Source organism: Carcharodon carcharias, chromosome 10 (genome assembly GCF_017639515.1).
Source record: "Carcharodon carcharias isolate sCarCar2 chromosome 10, sCarCar2.pri, whole genome shotgun sequence".
Lineage (NCBI taxonomy): Eukaryota > Metazoa > Chordata > Chondrichthyes > Lamniformes > Lamnidae > Carcharodon > Carcharodon carcharias.
In genome coordinates, this window is record NC_054476.1 from 67,334,147 (window position 1) to 67,356,267 (window position 22,121).

General features: G+C 44.6%; 1 protein-coding gene across 1 annotated transcript in view; it reads left to right on the forward strand.

Moving 5' to 3' along the window:
• LOC121282842 (kielin/chordin-like protein) overlaps positions 1 to 22,121 on the forward strand; it is a 118,352-nt gene that overhangs the window by 13,006 nt on the left and 83,225 nt on the right. Inside the window, exon 4 of the mRNA XM_041196655.1 lies at positions 5,840 to 5,927. Coding sequence (XP_041052589.1) covers positions 5,840 to 5,927 — 88 coding nt within the window. The remainder of the gene's footprint in view (positions 1 to 5,839; positions 5,928 to 22,121) is intronic.

Sequence of the window (22,121 nt, forward strand, 5' to 3'; positions counted from 1 at the left end):
AGGAGACCGCACTGGGAGCAACAAATGCAGTAGACTAAGTTGGGGGAAATGCAAGTGAAATGCTGCTTCACTTGAAAGGAGTGTTTGGGCCCTTGGACGGTGAGGAGAGAGGAAGTGAAGGGGCAGGCGTTACATCTTTTGCGTGGGCATGGGGAGGTGCCATAGGTGGGGGTTGAGGAGTAGGGGGTGATGGAGGAGTGGACCAGGGTGTCCCGGAGGGAATGATCCCTATGTGATGCCGCCAGGGTGGGTGAAGGGAAGATGTGTTTGGTGGTAGCATTATGCTGGAGTTGGCGGAAATGGCGGAGGATGATCTTTTGAATGCGGAGGCTGGTGGGGTGATAAGTGAGGACAAGGGGGACCCTATCATGTTTCTGGGAGGGAGGAGAAGGCGTGAGGGCGGATGCGCTGGAGATGGGCCGGACACGGTACACGGTGCGGTCGTTGACAGGGCCCTCAACCATGTCCGGCCCATCTCCCGCGCATCCGCCCTCACGCCTACTTCTCCCTCCCAGAAACATGATAGGGTCCCCCTTGTCCTCACTTATCACCCCACCAGCCTCCGCATTCAAAGGATCATCCTCCGCCATTTCCGCCAACTCCAGCATGATGCCACCACCAAACACATCTTCCCTTCACCCCCCGCTGGGGGCGTTCCGTAGGGATAGTTCCCTCCGGGACACCCTGGTCTACTCCTCCATCACCCCCTACTCCTCAACCCCCACCTATGGCGCCTCCCCATGCCCACGCAAAAGATGTAACACCTGTCCCTTCACTTCCTCTCTCCTCACCGTCCAAGGGCCCAAACACTCCTTTCAAGTGAAGCAGCATTTCACTTGCATTTCCCCCAACTTAGTCTACTGCATTCGTTGCTCCCAATGCGGTCTCCTCTACAATGAAGAGACCAAACGTAAACTGGGCGACCGCTTTGCAGAACACGTGCGGTCTGTCCACAAGAATGACCCAAACCTCCCTGTCGCTTGCCATTTCAACACTCCACCCTGCTCTCTTGCCCACATGTCTGTCCTTGGCTTGCTGCATTGTTCCAGTGAAGCCCAACGCAAACTGGAGGAACAGCACCTCATCTTCCTACTAGGCACTTTACAATCTTCTGGACTGAATATTGAATTCAACAACTTTAGATCTTGAACTCCCTCCTCCATCCCCATCCCCTTTCTGTTTCTTCCCCCTTCCTTTTGTTTTTTCCAATAATTTATATAGATTTTCCTTTTCCCACCTATTTCCATTATTTTTAAATCTTTTATGCCCCCCCACCCCCACTAGAGCTATACCTTGAGTGCCCTACCATCCATTCTTAATTAGCACATTCGTTTAGATAATATCACCAACTTTAACACCTCTGTGTTCTTTTGTCTGTGACATCTTTTGATTATCTGCTCCTATTACTGCTTGCTTGTCCCTACAACCACACCCCTTCCTCCACTTCTCCCCTCCCCCCCCCCCACCTTAAACCAGCTTATATTTCACCCTTCTCCTTGGATTCACCTAGTTCTGTTGAAGGGTCATGAGGACTCGAAACGTCAACTCTTTTCTTCTCCGCTGATGCTGCCAAAGCTGCTGAGTTTTTCCAGGTAATTCTGAAGACTTGGAGTTTGGCGAGAGGGGAGATCGGTGAAAGGAGGTGGTGGGGGGAGGACGTGTTTGTTTCCTTTTCCTATTTTTCTCACCCCAAAGAAATTGGTTCTAGCTCCACTACAGGGAAAGGAACTAGCTGTTTGATGAGTACCTGGTAAGTGGTTAAGTTTTATTCTATACCTACGGATTAAAATACTACACAAATGTACCATGTACATACCAACAACATAGGCAGGATGAGGAAGGAGGCTCTGCATAGTCAGTATAATGAGCTAGGCACCAAATTAAGAAGCAGAACCTCATAGGTAATAATTTCTGGATTATTACCTGAGCTACGTGCAAATTGGCATAAGACAAATAAGATGAGAGAAATGAATACGTGGCTCAAAGACTCGTGTAGGAGAAGTGGGTTCCAGTTCGTGGGGCACTGGTACCAATATTGTGGAAAGTGGGACTTGTACCATTGGGACGGTCTACACCTGAACCATTGCTGGGGTTGGTGTCCTCACAAAGCTGCATAACTAGGGAAGTAAAGAAGATTTTAAACTGAATACCTGGGGGCAAGGGATCAAATTTGGGAAGGTGTGGTGAACGAAAGAGTAGAGACAAGGCAAGACAGACAGGTATTAATATGGGAAATGATAAACAGACTGTGGCAAGAAGGGACAAAGTACTATTCTAAGAGTAAATCAGCAGATAAGACTAGACGCTACAAAGATATTAAAAGGACAAAACTAAAGGCTCTGTATCTAAATGCAGGTAGCATTCAAAACAAAACAGATGAACTGATAGCACAAATAGAAATAAATAAGCACGATCTGATAGCCATTGCAGAGACATGACTATAGGATGACATAAATTGGGATCTGGATATTGAAGGGTACATGACATTTAGGAAGAACAGGAAGTTAGGAAAGGTGGAGGAGTGGCTCTATTAACTGATGATGGTATTAGCACATTAGAAAGGGATGACCTAAATTCAGGAAACCAGGATGTAGAAGCGGGTTGGGTTGAGATGAGGAATGATAAAGACAAGAAGTTACTTGTGGGAGTGGTGTGCAGGACCCCTAATTGTAACTACACAGTAGGACAGTGTATAAAAGAAGAGATAATGGGAGCTTTCCAGAAAGATATAGCAATAATCATAGGGGATTTTAATCTACATATAGACTGAAAAAAATCTGATGGGCAAAGGTAGCATAGATGAAGAGTACATAGAATGTTTTCGGGATAGTTCCTTAGAACAGCACACTCTGGAGCCAACCAGAGAGCAGGGTATGCTAGACCTGGTATTGAGCAACGAGATAGGGTTAATTGATAGTCTCATAGTGATGGCACCCCTAGGTAGCAGCGATCATAATATGATTGAATTTTACATTCATTTTGAGGGATAAACGAGTGCATCCAAAACTAACATTTTAAACTTAAATAAAGGCAATTATGAGGGTATCAAAGCTAAAGTGAACTGGCAAATGAACTTGAGGGATAGGTCAATAGAGGTTCGGTGGCTGACATTTAAAGGGATATTTAGAATGGACAGAATATATACATTCCAATGAGAAATAAAAGTTCCAAGGGCCCATCATGTGTGGTTAACTAAAAAAGTTAAAGACAGTTTCAAACTTAAAGAAAAAGCATATGATTATGCAAAGACAGGTGGCAGGTCAGAAGGTTGGAAAGAATATAAAGAACATCAAAGAATGACAAAAGGACTAAGGGCAGAATTTTGCCCTTGTCAGGTGGGCTCAGCGAGGGTGGGCGGCCGCGATTGAAGCTGGACAGCAATTATGTTGACGGGCCAATTAAGGCCCTCCCAGCGTGAAACGCGAGCGGTAGCGCTCAGCGCTGCCTGTGCGGCAGGGAGGGGGAGCGGGGCGAGTGGGGAATTTCTTGCATGTGTGCGAGTAAGTGCTTGAAAAGTTTTAATTAAGTTTTAAAAATTAGAACTAAAGATTTTAAAAATGTTATAAAACATGTCCCCTCATGTGACTCTGTCATTTTATTTTAGTTGGGGCAGAATTTTCACCTCGGCTGGTGGGCATGCGCCCAACCCGCTCGAGCATGAAATGATACGCGATGATGTCAAGCAAACGTTCCGATGTCAATGCACAGTTGCGTGATAGTTCAGTTGGTGGATGTGCGCAGGAATCGGCAGTGCGCCTGCCAACAATTAGAAGGCCTATTAAGGTCATTAAAGTATTAATTAACTAAATTTTTCACCGCCCATCCAACCTTACAGTTAGCAGGCAGGTGAAAAGGCCAAGCAGCCTTTGTATTTTTTTGGAAACCTCATCAATGGGCGGGATGAGTACCAGGCAGTCCATACTGCCTGATTTTAATATCACTGCACAAAGCTTGTTCATTTCTGAAAACAAACATAGAAGCAGAAATCTTTGGTTCCAGAGTGACCTATTTTATCCTGCACTTACAGGGCCTCATTTTATACAGCTTTGTTATCCTGTTTTCTCCTAAACTAATCTAAATTTCATGTTGAGGACTCATACCCTTCGTTTATAAGGCCCCATTCAGATGCTGGGGTTCAGAGTGGCATGTCTAATTTTGGTGAATGCAAGTTGCTCATTGTACTGTTTCAGCCATTCCTGAGCAGCAGGGGAATTTCACCTCTACAAAATTAATACATGGATGCTTTATATATTCTTTAAATAATGACTATACAGTATTGCTATACCCAATCACACATTGCCTGTTATTATATAATTAAAATGCAGCAATGTTATATGCAGTAAAACATGATTCAGCTTTAATAAAGAAGAATGTTGTACCCAGTAATACACAGGACGTAATTGTATAAATGAATATACAGTTTTGTGGAGCCTTCTACTGCCCCAGTACAGAGTGTATGTTTGTTTCATGAAATGCACGATGGATGGAATTAGTGGGATTGGCAAGAGAAGCTGTCTTCCTGCCTTCTTGCCGCCTGAACTAGTACCAAAGCCCAGTTGTGGAGCGGAGGTTGGTGTGGGGTGGGAGGAGGTGGTGGGTGGGATGGAGAATTCCTTGCTTTAAATAAGGGAAAACGAGAAAATGCTCACCAGCCAATCAATCAGTTACCTTCTGTGCTGTTACATCACAAATCAATTTTCTTTGGATTGCTCTGAGCCCACAGACTCACCCCCCTAGCTCTTCAAGCACTCACCGCTGTCTCCAGGCTATCCTCCATTTCTGGTATGCAACGTATGTCTTCTACAGCTGCTGATGCCAGAATAAAGGCAGAAAAGGAGCATTCCTTTCCCCTTCTGCACTGAATTTCCACATGAACCAAGTTCCCAACAACACACTCAGTCATTGTCTCACTCCAGCATAGTCTCTTCTCCATGCATTCCCTTGATTCTTGCAGTTTGAAAAACTGTCTGCTTCAAGCCACTGATGACTCACTAGCTCGCTCAGCTTCCTGCTACAGTAATTAATACCTATTAAAGGCAACTACTTTCAGCTGATTGACAGATAACTGCCACTGTCAGGCAGCTCCCTACTTAACTGGACTATTTAACTGACTTAAAGTTTCAAAGTTCTATGTCAGAGCCTGACTCTTGGTCTAAACTTAAACTTGAGAAAAACTTACCAGAACTTATCATGAGAACCAAATTCCCAACTACACACTCAACCTACACCTGTGTCTAGCGTAATCTCCTCTCCAAGTGCCCCCAGGCCTAACTCTTCAACCAGTGACATTCTTCCTACTCTATTTGAACACTGTAATTAAAGCTCATGCTGGAACCAGAAGGTTGTGAAGTCAAGCGTCACTCTAGAGGCTTGAGCACAAAGCCCAGGACTGCCCTTCAGTGTGGTACTGAGGGAATGCCATCTTTCAGATGAGATATTAAACAGAGCCACATTTCCCTTCTCAGATGGGTGTTATAAGATCTTATGGCACTATTTCAAAGAGCAGCATAGTTTTCTCTGGTGTCCAGCCAACATTTTATTCCTCAACCAACCTCACTAAAACAGATTGTCTGGTTATTATCGCAGTACAGTTCATGGGAAATTTCTGTGCTCAAATTGGCTGATACTTTTTTTACACTACGACTATGACTACACTTTAAAAGTACTTAAACGGCTGTAAAACACTTTGGGACATCCTGAGGTTGTGAAAGGCAATATATTAATTCTTTATTTTCTTTTTTTCTTCTTCTTTCACTCTTTACTCTTTCTTTAATTCATCTGGTAGTTGATCACAATGGAACTGAATTTGTCTTTTCTTTTGTCTGTTTGTATCTGCCAGCTGGGAACAGTCTCGTGTACCACGTGCCCCTCGCTGCCTTGTAGCAAGACAGAGCTGGTGCCAGGGGTTTGCTGCCCAGTTTGCAAGTGTAAGTAAATTCTTGTAGCCAGGTAAGGTGCCAGATTATTGCCATAAATGCCAAGAATCCTTCAGCAATCATTCTCCTTCTCACTTTCCTGATATCATTGAGTCTTACTGGAGGACTGCTCCATGGGCATCATGTGCCCTTGACATGTCACTGGACTGGCATTCATTTTGTGTAGGGGAAATCACAACCAGATTCCGGTCTGTTCTGATCTGCAGCCAGGTGTACAGGTACCAGAAGGTTTAAATTATTGGATGAAAAATCAGGCTGGTTCCTTTAAAGGGCATCCTACCTGGTTTTCCAATATCTACCGTGCCAGGGCAAACCAGTGCATTTGTGCACTGACCCAGGAACATCTCTCATTTGATGTCCCACACGTACATTTTCCAACAGAAGCCACTGAATGGAAATCTGGAACATGAATCCAGGTGGATTTTCCCTCCTGAGCTCAGAGTTGCTGAAGCTAATTGAAGCACCTGTATTGTGTCCTGGGTGAGTAAGCCCAGAGCAGGTCTGTTTGATTGTTGATGTATCTTCCTCTCAGTAGGCAGTGGCTCACCTTTTCATCTGCACTGGGCAAATAGTGGTTACTGGGAGCTTGCTTGCATGGAACCCACACCTTGTTCAAAGTTTTCTTCAACAGGTTAGGAAATCCCATCCCAAGCTTCTAGACCAGTTCAATCAACACTTGCATGCCATGTGATCTTACTACACCCTTGAGATGGAATGTGGACAAGCTCTGTTTATTTTCCCTGCTGTCACAAAAAATATTAAGGGATATGAGGTCAATAATTTACAATTTTTATGACACCAATCTTTATAAACAAGGGAGCTGATTTTTCTCTCCCTCTAGGCTGCTCTCTACCATAGTTCACTTCATGTTCACTGCACCTGAACTGACCTGCCCCCATCGCGTGGTCCCAAAGTTTATGCTGTTTCGGAAAGTTTCTGATGATTTTTCACCCATGAAGAAAAGCCCTTTGGGCATCTTTGGGAGATAGGGGCAGGAAGGGAGAAATGTGTTGGGAAAAGAATTAATTGTGAGAGGTGGCTGGAGAGCAAACATTTAGTGCAGTTTACTTCCATGATGCCATAAAGTGATATCTGGAATTGGGATGAAGCAGAATGTTTCAAGGGGAGCGTTGGTGGGGTGGGGAGGTCGGGGGGCGGGTGTGATGGTGGGTGAAACAACATTTTTCCAGGATTTATTCAGGTCTTTGACTGGAGTTACAGTGGATGATTGGAAGAACAGCTGTGGAAATTCACTATCAGGGTCTCTAGGGAGAACAGATTTTGTGCAAAGTTGACTGTTCTCAAACCATACATCCTCAACAGTTATATATCACAGGAACAAAGCATGAATGAGAATGTGCAGGTGTGTTTTTTTATATAATGTTCAGGATTATGTGCTAGTTCTGATTTGTAAGGCTGTTTCTTGATTTTCCCCTGAGCTGCATCTGTTTTCTGTGAAGCAGAACAGCAAAATTGGAAATAAAGTCTAGAGTAGGTTTTGATTGTGAGAAAACGCATCCATAACCCAATCTTTCCCTCCAGTCATGAGATTCCAAACAGTGCTGCCAAAGACCCTCGATCTCCTCAAGGGATGACATCACAATTTATACCCTGGTTATATCAGGAAACAAGTTTTAAAGTTTTGTTCTCTCACCAACATACACAAGCCTCTTGCTACTTAGTAATCAAGAGTCCATTGGCATAGCATTGGATTGTATCTGTACAATTTAATAACCTGCCCAGGAGCCATTTCTGTTATTGGGTCAATTTGTGCCCCTTACACCACTTCCTTCTACTACAAAAGAAGAATTAATGATTGGGATTGTCATTGTATAATAATAAAAGTAGTAAGGGCTGGCCTCCATACAGTAACAGAGGTTGCCCTTTATAGAGGAACAAAGAATGTCATGGAAAGGTTACAATGGACAAGATATCTTTCCTACAGATGTCAGATATGTTTATATCACATCTGAGGCAGAAGATTGTGGTTTTGAGCCCCATTCCAGGACTTGAGCGGGGAAATTGAGGCTCCTATTTCAGCTCAATGGTGAGAAAGTTCTGACGTGTTGGAGATGTTATGTTTCAGATGAGTTGATCAATCTGTTTGCAGCTCAGATGGTGCAAATGATCCTCTAATATGATTCAAAGACATGTAGGAAAGTTTTACAGCAACCTGTTTAACGTTTATCCCTCACTCAGCACCATCAAAAGAGGTTTAACTGGGTCATTTATTGCATTGCTGTTGGTTGAACACCTCTAAACACAAACTGAACTTTGCCTCTGCTAACAGTGACTGCATTCTAAAAGTAATAAATTTGCTATAAAATGCCTTTAGGATATCTTATGGATGTGAAAATTCTTTCTACCATAGCTAAGGTTGAAAACAAAGCAGGAATTTGCATGGGGTTTCACCATTTATGTATAAGAATAATTAGTGAACAATATTTTTGAACTGCTAGCATGTTAGCCTTGTGTGGCAGGTGAATCTGCTTTTGAAATATTCTCATTACTTCTCTTCTGTGCTCTGATAAAAACAAGACACTGGTATATTTAAGGTTAACTATACTGTTCTTTGTAACTATTCCAGAAAAGATGGCCGATACTTTCCTCTTGCTTGGATGGCCATTTTTGCTAACATAAAATAATAGTCATATCGACTTATAGTAGATAGTTATATAGCATCACAAGTTAATTCAGTCGTACCTCTATGTATTAGTGTTAGTAATTAAGTGGCATACCTGTAAATAGCAATGTAAGATGGGTGGTTACTCTAATTTGGAAAGGCAGTTGGTGAAGGATGGTACTGCAGCCAATCTTTACATAGCATTACATTTATTTACAGAGTGAAACATTACAAGCATACACCTCCTAATGCAACATATCACAGTTTCAACAAGTGTCTCTTTAGATGTGCTCAAGTGAAATGCCAATTAATGCCCACCACCTGCATATAATGAAACCCAATTAATACACAATTAACAGTGATGACCATATCCACATATGACAGTTTAAGTAGGTGACAGTCATAGGCTGGAATTTTCTGCCCTGTTGCTGTCGGGCGTCATGGAGGGCATGAGCAGACAATATGGCGAGAAGGTCAAAAATTCCGTGAAACCAGTTTGCGATGGTCCACTCCGCCCATCAATGGTGGGCCACCTTTCCTGCCGTCCAATGTCAGGAAGCTAAGTTCAATGCATTTGCATCTCATCATCTTGCCTGCTCACCAGAATCATCCCCCCATGTCGAATTTACTGCCTACGTCGGTGGGAAAACACACCAGCCCAGAGCACATCTTGACAAGTAACATGCAGAAGTCAGGACGTACTATTAGGGCCTTGCCCACATTGCAGACATTGGAGGAGCAGAAGGTGCTGGAGCCCCTACAGCTACTTGGAGGAACATGTTCAACACATCCTAGGTAGATTCTCATGGACATTGCTCCACCGCGAAGCAGCTGACGGAAGGTGGGAAGTCTCTGTTGATGTCTCTGGTCCACTTTGGGACGTCAAGGCCTTGGCCATCTGATGCTATGGATGATTTTCAAATGCGGGGAGAGGAAGGTCCAGCTGCAAGTGAGAGAAGAAGATGTACCAGGGTGGTGGGAGAGGAAGGTCTAGGTTTGATTGGGAGAGGAAGGTGTACTAGTGGGGTGTTGAGGTTGGGAGGGGAGAGAAACTAATGTCAGGATGGGGGGTGAGAATGGGAGGGTGAAAGTGTTGGGGGTGTTGAGGTTGGTAGGGGGAGCAAAGGTGTCGGGGGATGAGGTTGATTGGGGAGGGAATACAGTGAGGGAGGAGGGTGTAATGGGGGCGAATGTGGCAACTGGCGAGGTAGATGTAAGGGGGGAGTGAGGTGCAAGGGAAGTGGTTCAGAGCAGGGAAGGAGTTTGGTGGGGACAGGACTTCGGGGGGAAGATAAAGTTCAGTGGAGGGGGAGGAAGGAGTTCAGAGTGGGGAAGGAGTCCAGGGGAAGGAAGTTCGGAGGGGAAGGAGTTCAGGGGAGGAAGCACTCCGGGGGGAGGAGGGAGTAAGGGGGAGGGGGGGTGGGGAGTATCCAGGTGAATTTGCACAAGAGGGTCCTGTGGAATCAATGACTGCCTCCAGGGGAACAAACTGAGGGTGGGCATGGTAGTAAGGAATGGTGGGTATGAGAGGAGGCAGAGTGGGCTAGAAGGGTGAGGGTGAGATGTTAGCGGTAGAAAGAATGGTGAGGATGGCTGGTGGGGACTCAGGGGTGGCAGGCAGGAGGTCAAGGAGTCAATGTGGATGGGGGTGGGATTCTCAGGAAATTATGGAATGTGCATGTTCACCTGGACATCTTGGAAAGAAAAGGTTTTGGGTTGGTAGGTGGCTGTGGGGAGGTGGTAGGTGACAATGGGGAGGTGGAAGGTGATGTCAGGGGGGTCAACAGTGATGGGGGAAAGGACATGGTTGACTGGGGGAGGGGAAAGGAAGGGGGAGCTGAAAAAAACCTTACTATGACCATTTTTGAAATTGAAAGTGAGAGGAGCCTTGTGCTGGGCGGGTACAGCTTGGGTGTGCAATCCGTGGGTAGGTGGAGGTGGAGGCACAGGTCAGCTCAGATGGACAACTGAACTCCAGGAGGCAGCATTGAAAATGCTTAGGACATTGAGATGAGTGCGATGGATGAAGGCTCTGCATCCGTGGGAGAGCGCTTGCGCAAGGCTCCAAAAGGCCCTGCCACACACACACTTCCCCCTTCAGAATCACTCGTGGTCTGGCTGCATGTAGCTGAGCTGCAAGTGAAGAGGGATGCAGGGGCTGGACTCGCAAAGCCTGTAAATGAAGCTGAAAGAAACCCATTACATGTTACTCAGTGGCAGTGAATAAAATTTCAGATTATAAAGTGACCAAATGTGTTCACCCATCCAACCACTTGGGATCAGAAATTTTTAACTTTTCTAGGTGTTCCCCTGACATCTGCAGGAGGGGTGGAGACAGCCTATGCAATATTTGGCCCTGTTGCCTCTGATGACTTCAGTGTGGGTCCTCTGGAGGGCCGAAGCCTTGAGGGCTTTGGCTGTCCTCCTGTGGGCCAGCTGTTCCATCTGTGGTGACAGAGGATGAAGTTGAGGGGATCACAGGAAAAAGAGGCTCAGAGGGAGAGGACAGCCTCTAAGATTCCTGAGTGGATGACTCTGGGGTGTCCAGCTGCTGTTCCTTCTCCCTTCAGGTGCCCAAGGAGCCTGGCCTAACTCCTTGAGGGGAAGGAGCACCAGGAAGGACGTCAAGGTGTCCCATTTCCCTCGTCTATTGTCACTGCAGGAACTCACCCATGGCTACCGTGATGGAGTGCAAGTCTGCACACATCTCCACATTCTGCTTTACCAGGGTCTCCAAGGCGTCCACCATCGTCTCTATGGAGACCTCCATGCATGCATATGTGGGCACCGCTTCATCAGAGAGCAGGCGGACACACTCCTCTGACTCTTGTGCCACTCTGCTAAGGGCTTCCAACAGTTCTGCATGATTTTCTCTCACCTTTTGCTGGCTCTCCATGAGTTATCTAATCAGACCTCACAGATGCCTCTTCCCTAGTAGTCCTCCATTTGCCAGGGAGCTCAGCTGACCTGTCTTCTCCTGCTGTGGACACGTGTCCATACAGTGACCACCGAATTGTGAACCTGAGCCTGCTCTGCATCAAGGTGCAACTGTGGTGTGTATCTCTGCGCTGGTGGAAAGCATGGGTAAGCAGTGTAATGGGTCTTCCAGGCTGCTTATTTCCAATTCTTCAATGGAGGAAGTGTCCTCTTGGCAGGAGGTGAGGACCTGGATGGAGCTGAGGGACTGGCTGGCTGAGGGTTTTGGTCGCTTGGCAGAGCTCCCTGAGAACCAAAGTAGAGATAATTAGTGCATGTCAGCAGAGACAAAGGCAGGAGAGAGAGCACACACAGTTGTGTTGAGAGAGTGATAATGTGGTGCAGGATCCTCACATGGGTTCGGCGCTGACCTCACCATCACTGCAGGCACGGTCCACATCCTCATCAGTCAGGGCGATGGCACACTCCCCAAAGTGAGTGAGGGGCCTAATGTGGGCCACTCCACTCCTGGTCTGGGACCTCTCCCTGCTGTTGTGAGCCAGCTCCCCCTGCATTAAAACAGATGGAGAGAGGGTGAGCAGGATGAGTGGTACTGCGTGGAATGTTTGTGTGGTGAGTGAAGCCATAGATGGGAGCTCCAGAGGATATGAGCCTAATGGAAATGTGAGGGTGTGTGTGAGAGTTAGTGGTGTAGTCCCTTGAGGTGTGGGATCGCTGTGGATGTGTGATGGGTTTGTGAGTGTGTGAGTTGAGAGTTATGAGAAGAATGACTTACCCTGGCGGAATAGATGAAACCATTCATCCTGTTGAGGCACTGGGTGGCTGTCCTCTTTTGGAGGGCATTGGTGCTGACCACCGCTGCTACTGCCTCCTATACTGGATTGGTGACCTTACCTGCTGGTCTTCATTCACAGCAGGAGTGGAGGACTTCGTGGTGGGCCTCCACTAGTAGGTACTCGAGGCAGACGTTTCTAAATTTGGTGGGCAGCATTTTTCCTCCCTTTGGCAGCCGTCAGTTCCCAGCCGCTTCCTATCCCTTGAAGAGAGCCAGCACTATGTAGGGGTGACCTTTTAATATTGCGCCCAGTTTACTGAAGACCTGAGGTGATGGCGGGGCAGACAAATCAGAGGCCGCCCTGCCAGCGACCTGGCGTGTTTCCCGGGAATGCATTATTAATGAAGCGGGATGTGCTGGGCAGGGGACGATAACGCACAAAAAGCCACCATTGCAGCCGATGGGTAAAATGTCTGCTTAATGTAAATCTGGGATGATTCCACCCATAGTTGCATATAGTAGTGTAAGGTAATTGATAGTCATGCCCATTGATAACCTAAACACTTAACTTTTAATCAGATCTCTTCTCTGCACATCCTTCCAAATGAGGTGGGGTTATGCCCAAGCTTTGTTTAGTAGTGAGCTGCATTCCAACCCATAGCAGGCATTTCATTTTAGTTCTATTATGCTCAATGATCTGCAGGGACTTAGGTTTCAATCTTTTCAGGTTCTCCTTTCTCCATCTGTTAGCGCTCATATGCTTTATACTCCAGATCTGAATTGGTGCACTTACCAGTCTTTATAAAATTAATATGATTATGAAAGTGTTCTCAAATGAGTCAGCAGCATTATCAGAGGCCCCTTGTAATTAATTCTTCTGTTGTATGGCAGTTTTAACACATCTGAACTCGAAGAAATTGAACCGAGTAAACATTCCTGTGAGAAAGCAGAAGAAGAAAATTGAGCCTCATTTAGGACAGTCCTGTAGAAATTTCCCTGCACAAATTGAGTTAATGCTGAAATTCTTGGAAACTGAAGTTAAGATTTTATTGATGGTTTTAAAAAGAAGAATCGATAATATAATTGCAGAGTTATCGAATGCGGGTGAGGAACAGAGTGAGGCAAAGGCTGATTAACAAAATTCATGAAGGACAAGTTTCTCAAGCAATAATACTGTGCAATCTTCAAAAAAGGAAATAAGAGCAAATACAACATTTACAGAGGAATGAACTTAATGAGTATATGCTGAAAAATATTTGCTAAGGCACTGCAGAAGAGAACGAAAAGCCATGCTGCAGTGATATTGCATGAAGGCAAGCTGGCTTTAGATCAGGACAAAGTACAAAATTGATGAAAGAAAATTTTTAGAATACAACATACATTATTCTAACCATTTCATACATTTTAAAGTAAGCCTGTATGGTTAGAAGGGATATGGCATGGTCTTCTTGAGAATCTTGTCAGTCTGATAGAAAACATCTATAACAAGTTCCTGAGCATTGTTGGGGTGGATTGGACACTAATGGCTTAGATCAAGAGTTGGCATGAGATAAGAATTCACACTGTCACCTGGGCCAGAATTTTTGGTTTGGCAGGTGGGCATGCACCTGACCTGACTGAGCATGAAATGACACGCAATAACGTCGGCCGAGCATGCTGACGTCAACCGCAGTCGCACGATAGTTCGGTCGGCGGGCACGCGCTGGAGCCGGCAGCGCGCCTGCTGACAACTAAAAGGCCTATTAAGGACATTAAGTTATCAAGTGAGTTTAATTTTTCACTGCCCGTTCAACCTAACAGGCGAAAAAGCCAAGCGGCCTTTGCAAGTTTTTGGAAACCTCATCCACGGGCCAGATGAGGTTTCCAAAAGCAAATACAAATAAAATAAAAACTTTTTCAAATTAAAAACATGTCCCTGCTCATGGGACAGAGCGACATGAGGGGACATGTTTTATTAAATTTTTCTGATGTTTAATAATTTGTTTAATATATTCTTCTTCTCCCTGAGGCAGCTCTGTGCCTCAGGGAGATAATTCTGTGTTCTCTCGCGCACATGCGCGAAGTTTGCGCTAAGCCTGATCGCACTCCCCCCCCCTCCCTGCCTGCACAGGTAGCGCCCACTCATGCATCACGCTGGGCGGGCCTTAATTGGCCCACCCACGTAAAATCGTGGAGCACTGCCAATCACGGGCGGGGGTCGGCTTCCCGAATGCCCCCCCACCTCGCTCCCACCGATACTGCAAGCCAAGGGCAAAATTCTGCCCCTGGTTTAATTCATCTAGTGCTGGAAGCAGTGATGAATCTTACACGAAAGCATAACATTGGAAGATTTCATTATGTGGCAAGATTTTAAACAATCTCAAGTTTGCGATGGTATTAATATTATAGCAACATCCAAAACAAATTTTCAGAAATTAACTGATATCATGCATTTAGAGAGAAGAAAATTTTGGATGACACATCAGTGAAAAGACAAAGCTCATGTCATTTGAAAAGCATCAGAAAATTATACAATTATGGTTGGAGGGTATGTAGTAGAATTGGTGGAAAATTTGATATACCGTTGAATGTGAGTGTCAAAGAATGGAAATTGTGAAGAAGATATCAAAAGAAGAATTGGACTTTCTAAAGCAGCTTTTGTAAGATTAAGCAGTCTACAGCCTTGGTCCAAACATGGACAAAAGTGCCAGGCAATGACCATCTCCAACAGGAGAGAATCTAACCATCACCCCTTGACCTTCAATGGCATTACCATCGCTCAATCCCCCACTATCAACATGTTGTATCAACCATTGACCAGAAACTGAACTGGGCTAGCCATATAAATACTGTGGCTACAAGGACAGGTCAGAGGCTAGGAATCCAATGGCAAGTAACTCACCTCCTGACTCCCCAAAGCCTGTCCACCATCTACAAGGCACAAGTCAGGAGTGTGATGGAGTACTCTCCACTCGTCTGGATAAGTGCAACTCCAACAACATTCAAGACGCTCGACATCATCCAGGATATATGAACATAGGAAATAGGAGCAGAAGTAAGCCATTTGTCCCCTCAAGACTGTGGAGATGAGGAGAATTTTTTTCTCTCAGGGGGTTGTGCGATTTTGGAACTCTGGCTCAGAAGATGTTGGAGGTGGGGGTCATTGAATATTTTTAAGGCAGAGATCGATAGATTCTTGTTAGGCAAGGGAATCAAAGGTTATCGGGGGTAGATGGAAATGCGGAATTCAAAACATGATTGGTACCCCATCTACCACCTTCAACATCCATTCTGTCCACAACCGATGCACAGTGGCAGAAGCATGTACCATGCACTGCAGAAACTCACCAAGGCTCCTTTGACAGCACCTTCCAAACCTGTGACCTCTACTGCCTGGAAGGACAAGGGCAGCAGATACATGTGAACATCACCACCTGAAAGTTCCCCTCCAAGCCACTCACCCTACTGCCTTGGAACTGTATTGCTGTTCTTTTACTGTCGCTGGGTCAGAATCCTGGAACTCCCTCTTTCACAGCGTTGTGGGTGTACCTACACCACGTGGATCACAGCGGTTCAAGAAGGCAGCTCACCACCACCTTCTCAAGGGCACTTAGGGATAGGCAATGCTGGCCTAGCCAGAGATGCAGGCCCATAACCCATGAAAGTATAAACAAAAAAGCAGATACAAACATATGAAATAGGAGCAGAAGTGGGTCATTCAGCCCCTGGAGCCTGTTCTGCCATTCAATAAGATCATGGCTGGTCTGTTCATGTTTTGAATTCCGCATTCCCATCTACCCCGGATAACCTTTGATTCCCTTGCCTAACAAGAATCTATCGATCTCTGCCTTAAAAATATTCAATGACCCCACCTCCAACATTGTCTGAGCCAGAGTTCCAAAATCGCACAACCCCCGAGAGAAAAAAATTCTCCTCATCTCCACAGTCTTGAGGGGACAAATGGCTCACTTCTGCTCCTATTTCCTATGTTCATATGTTCATATCTGTTCTTTTGTTTATTCTTTCACAGGCTGTAGGTGTCGCTGGCTAGGCCAGCATTTTTATTTCATATCCCTAATTGTCCATGAGAAGATGGTGTTGAGCTGCCTTCTTGAACTGCTGTAGTCCATGTGGTGTAGGTACACCCACAGGGGCAATGCCTAATTTTAAAACAGTGCTCCCTAGTTCTGGATTCACCCACCAGAGGAAACATCCTTCCCATGTCCACCTTGTCAATACCATTCAGGATCTTATATACTTCAATCAGAACACCCCTCACTCTTCTAAACTCCATTGGAAACAAGTCCAGTCCGACCAACCTTTCCTCATAAGACAAACTGCTCATTCCAGGTATCAATCTAGTAAACCTCCTCTGAACCGCCTCCAACGCATTTACACCCTTCCTTAAATAAGGAAACCGAAACTGCACACAATATTCAAGATGTCGTCTCATCAATTTTTATGTTCAATTCCTCTCATAATAAAGGATAGCATTCCATTACCCTTTTTAATTACTTGCTGTACCTGCATACTAACTTTTATGACTCATGCACTAAAACACCTAGATCCCTCTGTACCTCGGAATTCTGCAGCTGTTCTCCATTTAAGTAATACTCTGCTTTTTTATTTTTCTTGCCAAAGTGAACAACTTCACATTTTCCTGCATTATATTCCATCTGCCAGATTTGTGCCCACTTATTAAATCTATCTATATCCGTCTGCAACCTCCTTATGTCCTCTTTACAACATACTTTCCTACCTTTTTTTTGTATCATCTGCAAATTTAGCCTCCATACCTTCACTCCCCTTATCTAAATCATTGATATAAATTATAAAAGGCTGAGACCCCAGCACAGATCCTTGTGGGACTCCACTCATCACATCCTGCCAATCAGAAAAAAAACCTATTTATGCATAATCTCTGTTTTTTACCAGCCAGCCAATCTTCTATCCATGCTAATATGTTACCCTCTACACCATGAGCTTTTATTTTCCATAATAACTTTTGATGTGGCACCTTATCAAATGCCTCAAAAAAAATCAAAAAATCGAAGTACAGCATGTCTACAGGCTACCCTTTATCGACAGCGTATGTTACTCCTTCAAAGAACTCTAATAAATCGGTCTAACATGATTTCTCTTTCACAAAACCATTCTGACTTTTCCTGATTACCTTGAGTTTCTCTAAGTGCCCAGCTATAACGTTCCTAGTGATCAATTCTAACACCTGCCCCACAACAGACATTGAGTTAACTGGCCTATAGTTTCCTGTTTTCTGCCGCCCTCCCTTCCTGAATAGAGGGGTTATGTTTGCTATTTTCCAGTCGATGGAACCTTTCCAGAATCTAGCGAATTTTGGAAAAGTAACACCAATGCATCTACTATCCCATTAGCCACCTCTTTTAAGACACTAGGATGTAGTCCATCATGACCCGGAGACTTGTCAGCCCACAGCTCCATCAGCTTGCTCAGTACTGCTTCCCGAGTGATTGTAATTTCACCAAGTTTCCGTCTCCTTTCCAGCTCCTGATTTACAGATACTACTGGAGTGTTTTTTATATCCTCTATAATGAAGACAGTAGCAAAACATTTGTTCATTTCATCCACGATTTTCTTATTATCTACTATTAACTCCCCACTGTCACTCTCGAGAGGACCAACACTCACTTTACTTACTCTTTTTCTTTTTAAATATCTGTAGAAGCTCTTGCTATCCGTTTTTACATTTCTAGCTAACTTTCTCTCATACTCTAACTTCTTTCTCCTGATTAACCTTTTAGTCATTCTCTGCCATTCTTTATATTCTGACTAATCATCTGACCTGCCACTCATCTTTGTACAGTTATATGCTTTTCCTTAAGTTTGATGCTTTCCTTAACTTTTTTAGTTAGCCATGGATGGTGGGCCCTGCCCTTAGAATTTTTCTTTATAGTAGGAATATACTTATTCTGAATTTTTTGAAATATTCCATTAAATGTCTGCCACTGCTCCTCAATTGATCTATCCCCTAGCCTAGTATCCCAGTTCCCTTCAGCTAGCATGCCCACATAGTTGTCCTTATTTAAGTTTAAGATACTAATCTTAAACCCACCCTTCTCCCTTTAAAACTAGATGTAAAGTTCAATTATATTGTAGTCGCTGCTAGCTAGGGGTGAGGAGTGAGAGGGCACATTACAGAATACCAAGTCTAATATAACCTGCTTTCTGGTTGGTTCCAGAACGTGCTTCTCTAAAAAGCATTCTCGAAAGCATTCTATGAACTTCTCATCCAGGCTACTGCTGCCAGTCTGATTTTTCCAGTTTATATGCAGATTAAAATTGCCCATGATTATTGCTGTCCCTTTATCACAAGCATCCAATATTTCTTCTTGTATACTTTGTCCTACATTGTGGTTACTGTTAGGGAGCCTGTAGACCACTCCCACTCATGATTTCTTTCCCCTATAATTCCTAATTTCCACTTAAACTGATTCTGCATCTTGATCTCCTGAACTAAGGTCATCTCTAACTATTGCACCCATGCCATCCTTGATCAACAGTGCTATCCCTCCACCTTGACCTAGCTTCCTATTCTTCTTGAATATCACACACCCTTCAATATTCAGGACCCAATCCTTGTCATCCTGTATCCATATTTCCATAATGGCTATCAGATCATATTTATTTACTTCAATATGCACAATCAATTTGTTTACTTTGTTTTGAATGCTATGCTCATTGAGATTCAGAGCCGTTAGTTTTGTCTTTTTGTTATCTTTGTAACATCGAGTCTTGACTATTGGGTGTATTCTTAGATTTTATCTCTCTGTCCCTTCCTGCTATTGTATGACCCTCATTTGCTGTATTAGTACTATGGTCTCCTGCTTTGAATCTACCCCTTGAATTCCTACGTCTACCGAAGCTTGATCCCTCACCACCCTGTCCCTGCACCTCCCCCACTGTTTAGTTGAAAACCCTCTCTACTCCCCTTGTTATGCGATTCACAAGAACACACATCCCAGTACGGTTCAAGTGCAGATTGTCCTAATGGTACAGATCCCACTTTCCCCAGTACTCGTGCCAGTGTTCCACGAATCAGAACTCACTTATCCCACCCCAGTTTTTGAGTCACGCATTCATCTCTCTAATCTTATTTTCCCTATGCCAATTTGCACGTGGCTCAGGTAGTAACCCAACGATTATTACCTTGGAGGTTCTGCTTTTTAATTTGGTACTAGTTTCTCATACTGACTATGCTGAACCTCCTTCCTTGCTCGGCCTATGGTGTTGGTACCTACGTGGACCATGATGACTGGATCGTCCCCCTCCCACTGCATGTTCCTCTCCAGCCCTGAGCAGATGTCCCAAACCCTGGCACCAGACAGTCTTTTGGACTCTCGCTCTTAGCTGCAGAGAACAGTGTCAATCCCCTTCATTATACAGTCCCCTACTACTGCTACTTCTGTTTTTGCACCCGCCCCCCCACCTCCCTCCACCGCTTGAATGGCTTCCTGTACCACATGGCCAGCCAGCTCATCCACCTTGCTAATTTTGCTTTCTTCCACACAGGTTGTGAGCACCCACAACATGTTTGACAATTGCAAAGTCTGAGGCTCCTCCACTACTGTCTGCTTAGTCCCATTACCTGCTTCACAGATGGTCACATCTTTCTGTTCCTCACTGCTGACCAAAACAATTGACCCTGTTCTAAGAGGCGTGCCTGACTTCTGGAACAAAGTGTGCAGGTAATTATCCCCCTCCCTTATGTTGTGCAGTGTCTGCAGTTCGGCTGGCTAGGCCAACATGTATTGCCATTCCTAATTGCCCTTGAGAAGGTGGTGGTGAGCTGCCTTCTTGAACTGCTGTAATTCCTGTGATATAGGTACACCCACAGTGCTGCTAGGTGCAGAGTTCCAGGATTTTGTCCCAGTGACAGTGAAGGAACAGCGATATACTTCCAAGTCAGGATGGTGAGTGGCTTGGAGGGGAACTTCCAGATGGTGGTGTTCCCATGTATCTGGTGCCCTTGTCCATCTAGATGGTAGTGGGTGTGGGTTTGGAAAGTGCTGCCTAAGGAGCCTTTGTGAGTTTCTGCAGTACATCTTGTGGATGGTACACACTGCTGCCACTGTTTGTCGGTGGTGGAGAGAGTGAATGTTTGTGGATGGGGTGCCAATCAAGTGGGCTGCTTTGTCCTGGATGGTGTCAAGCTTCTTGAGTGTTGTTGGTTGCTGCACTCATCCAAGCAAGTGGAGAGTATTCTATCACACTCCTGACTTGTGCCTTGTAGATGGTGGACAGGCTTTGGGGAGTCAGGAGTTACTTACTACAGGATTCCCATCCTCTGACCAGCTCTTGTAGCCACATTATTTATATGACTAATCCTGTTCCGTTTCTGGTCAAAGGTAATCCCCAGGATGTTGATAGAGGGGGATTCAGTGATGGTAATGCCATTGTATATCAAGGGGTGATGGTTAGATTCTCTTTTGTTGGAGATGGTCATTGCTGATACTTGTGTGGTATGAATATTACTTGCCACTTGTCAGCCCAAGCCTGGATATTATCCAAGTCTTGCTGCATTTGGACAGGGACTGCTTCGGAATCTGAGGAGCCATGAATGGTGCTGTACATCGTGCAATCATTAGCGAACATCCCCACTTCTGATCTTATGATAGAAGGAAGGTCATTGATGAGGCAGATGAAGATGGTTGAGCTGAGGACACTACCCTGGGGAACTCCTGCAGTGATATCCTGGACTGAGATGATTGACTTCCAACAACTACAGCCATCTTCTTTTGTGTTAGATGAGAATATGAGAATATACTAACAGCAGAGATGAGTAGGTTGAGGGAAGCACTTGGACTGTCCAGTTTGCAAAAAATTGAAACAGCTAAAGTATCTTTCATTACTCAGTCTGCAGAAGTACATGGAGCAAGAAGCCATGGAAAACCAAGGAAGCATTAGACAGACAATGTGAAAAGTGGCTTATAACAGATGTGCTGTTGTCTGAAGAGGGCAGTCTCATTCAGAACCAACAATGCCAGAGAACTTATTGGACTCCATATTTGCCGCTGAGCTGATAGATAGGAATTTATTATTTGTTAGCATTTAGGCACAGAATTGATCAGCTGAGAGCAGTTATTCCACAATTATATCATGCACCAGGGAGAATGTAATATTCACTGATTGACCTAACAAAAGGACACTACAACATCCCATGGAGATAAAAGAGAAAAAGGTGATTATGCAAAAATTAAAATGAAAATAATAATGCTGTGTGGATATTGGGCAGAGACACAGAGACCTGTCTATCCCTTTGAAACAGTGCCACACAACAGACTTGTGAGCAAAATTCTAGGTCATGGAATAAAAGGGAAGGTAGGCACTTGGATAAGAAATTGGCTGACTGACACGAAACAGAGAGTAGTGATAAATGGCTGTTTTTCGGATTGGTGGAATGTTTGCAGCTGAGTTCCCCAGGCATCAGGATTGGGACCCTTGCTCTTCCTGATATGTATTAATGACCTAGACTGTGATGTGCAGGGCATGATTTCAAAATTTGCAGATGATACGAAAATTGAAAATGCTGTCAACTGTGATGGGGATAATCTTGAACTTCAAAGAGACATAGACATGTTGGTGGGTTGGGCAGACAAGTGGCAGATGAAGTTCAATGCAGAGAAGCGTGATGTTATTCATTTTGGCAGGAAAAATATGGTGAGATAGTATAAAATAAAGAGAGAAACTCTAAAGGAGGTGCATGAACAGAGGGACCTTGGTGTTTACATACATAGGTCATTGAAGGTAGCAGGGCATGTCGAGAGAGCAGTTAATAAAGCATATAGTATCTTAGGCTTTATTAATAGAAGCATTGAATACAAGAGTAAGGAGG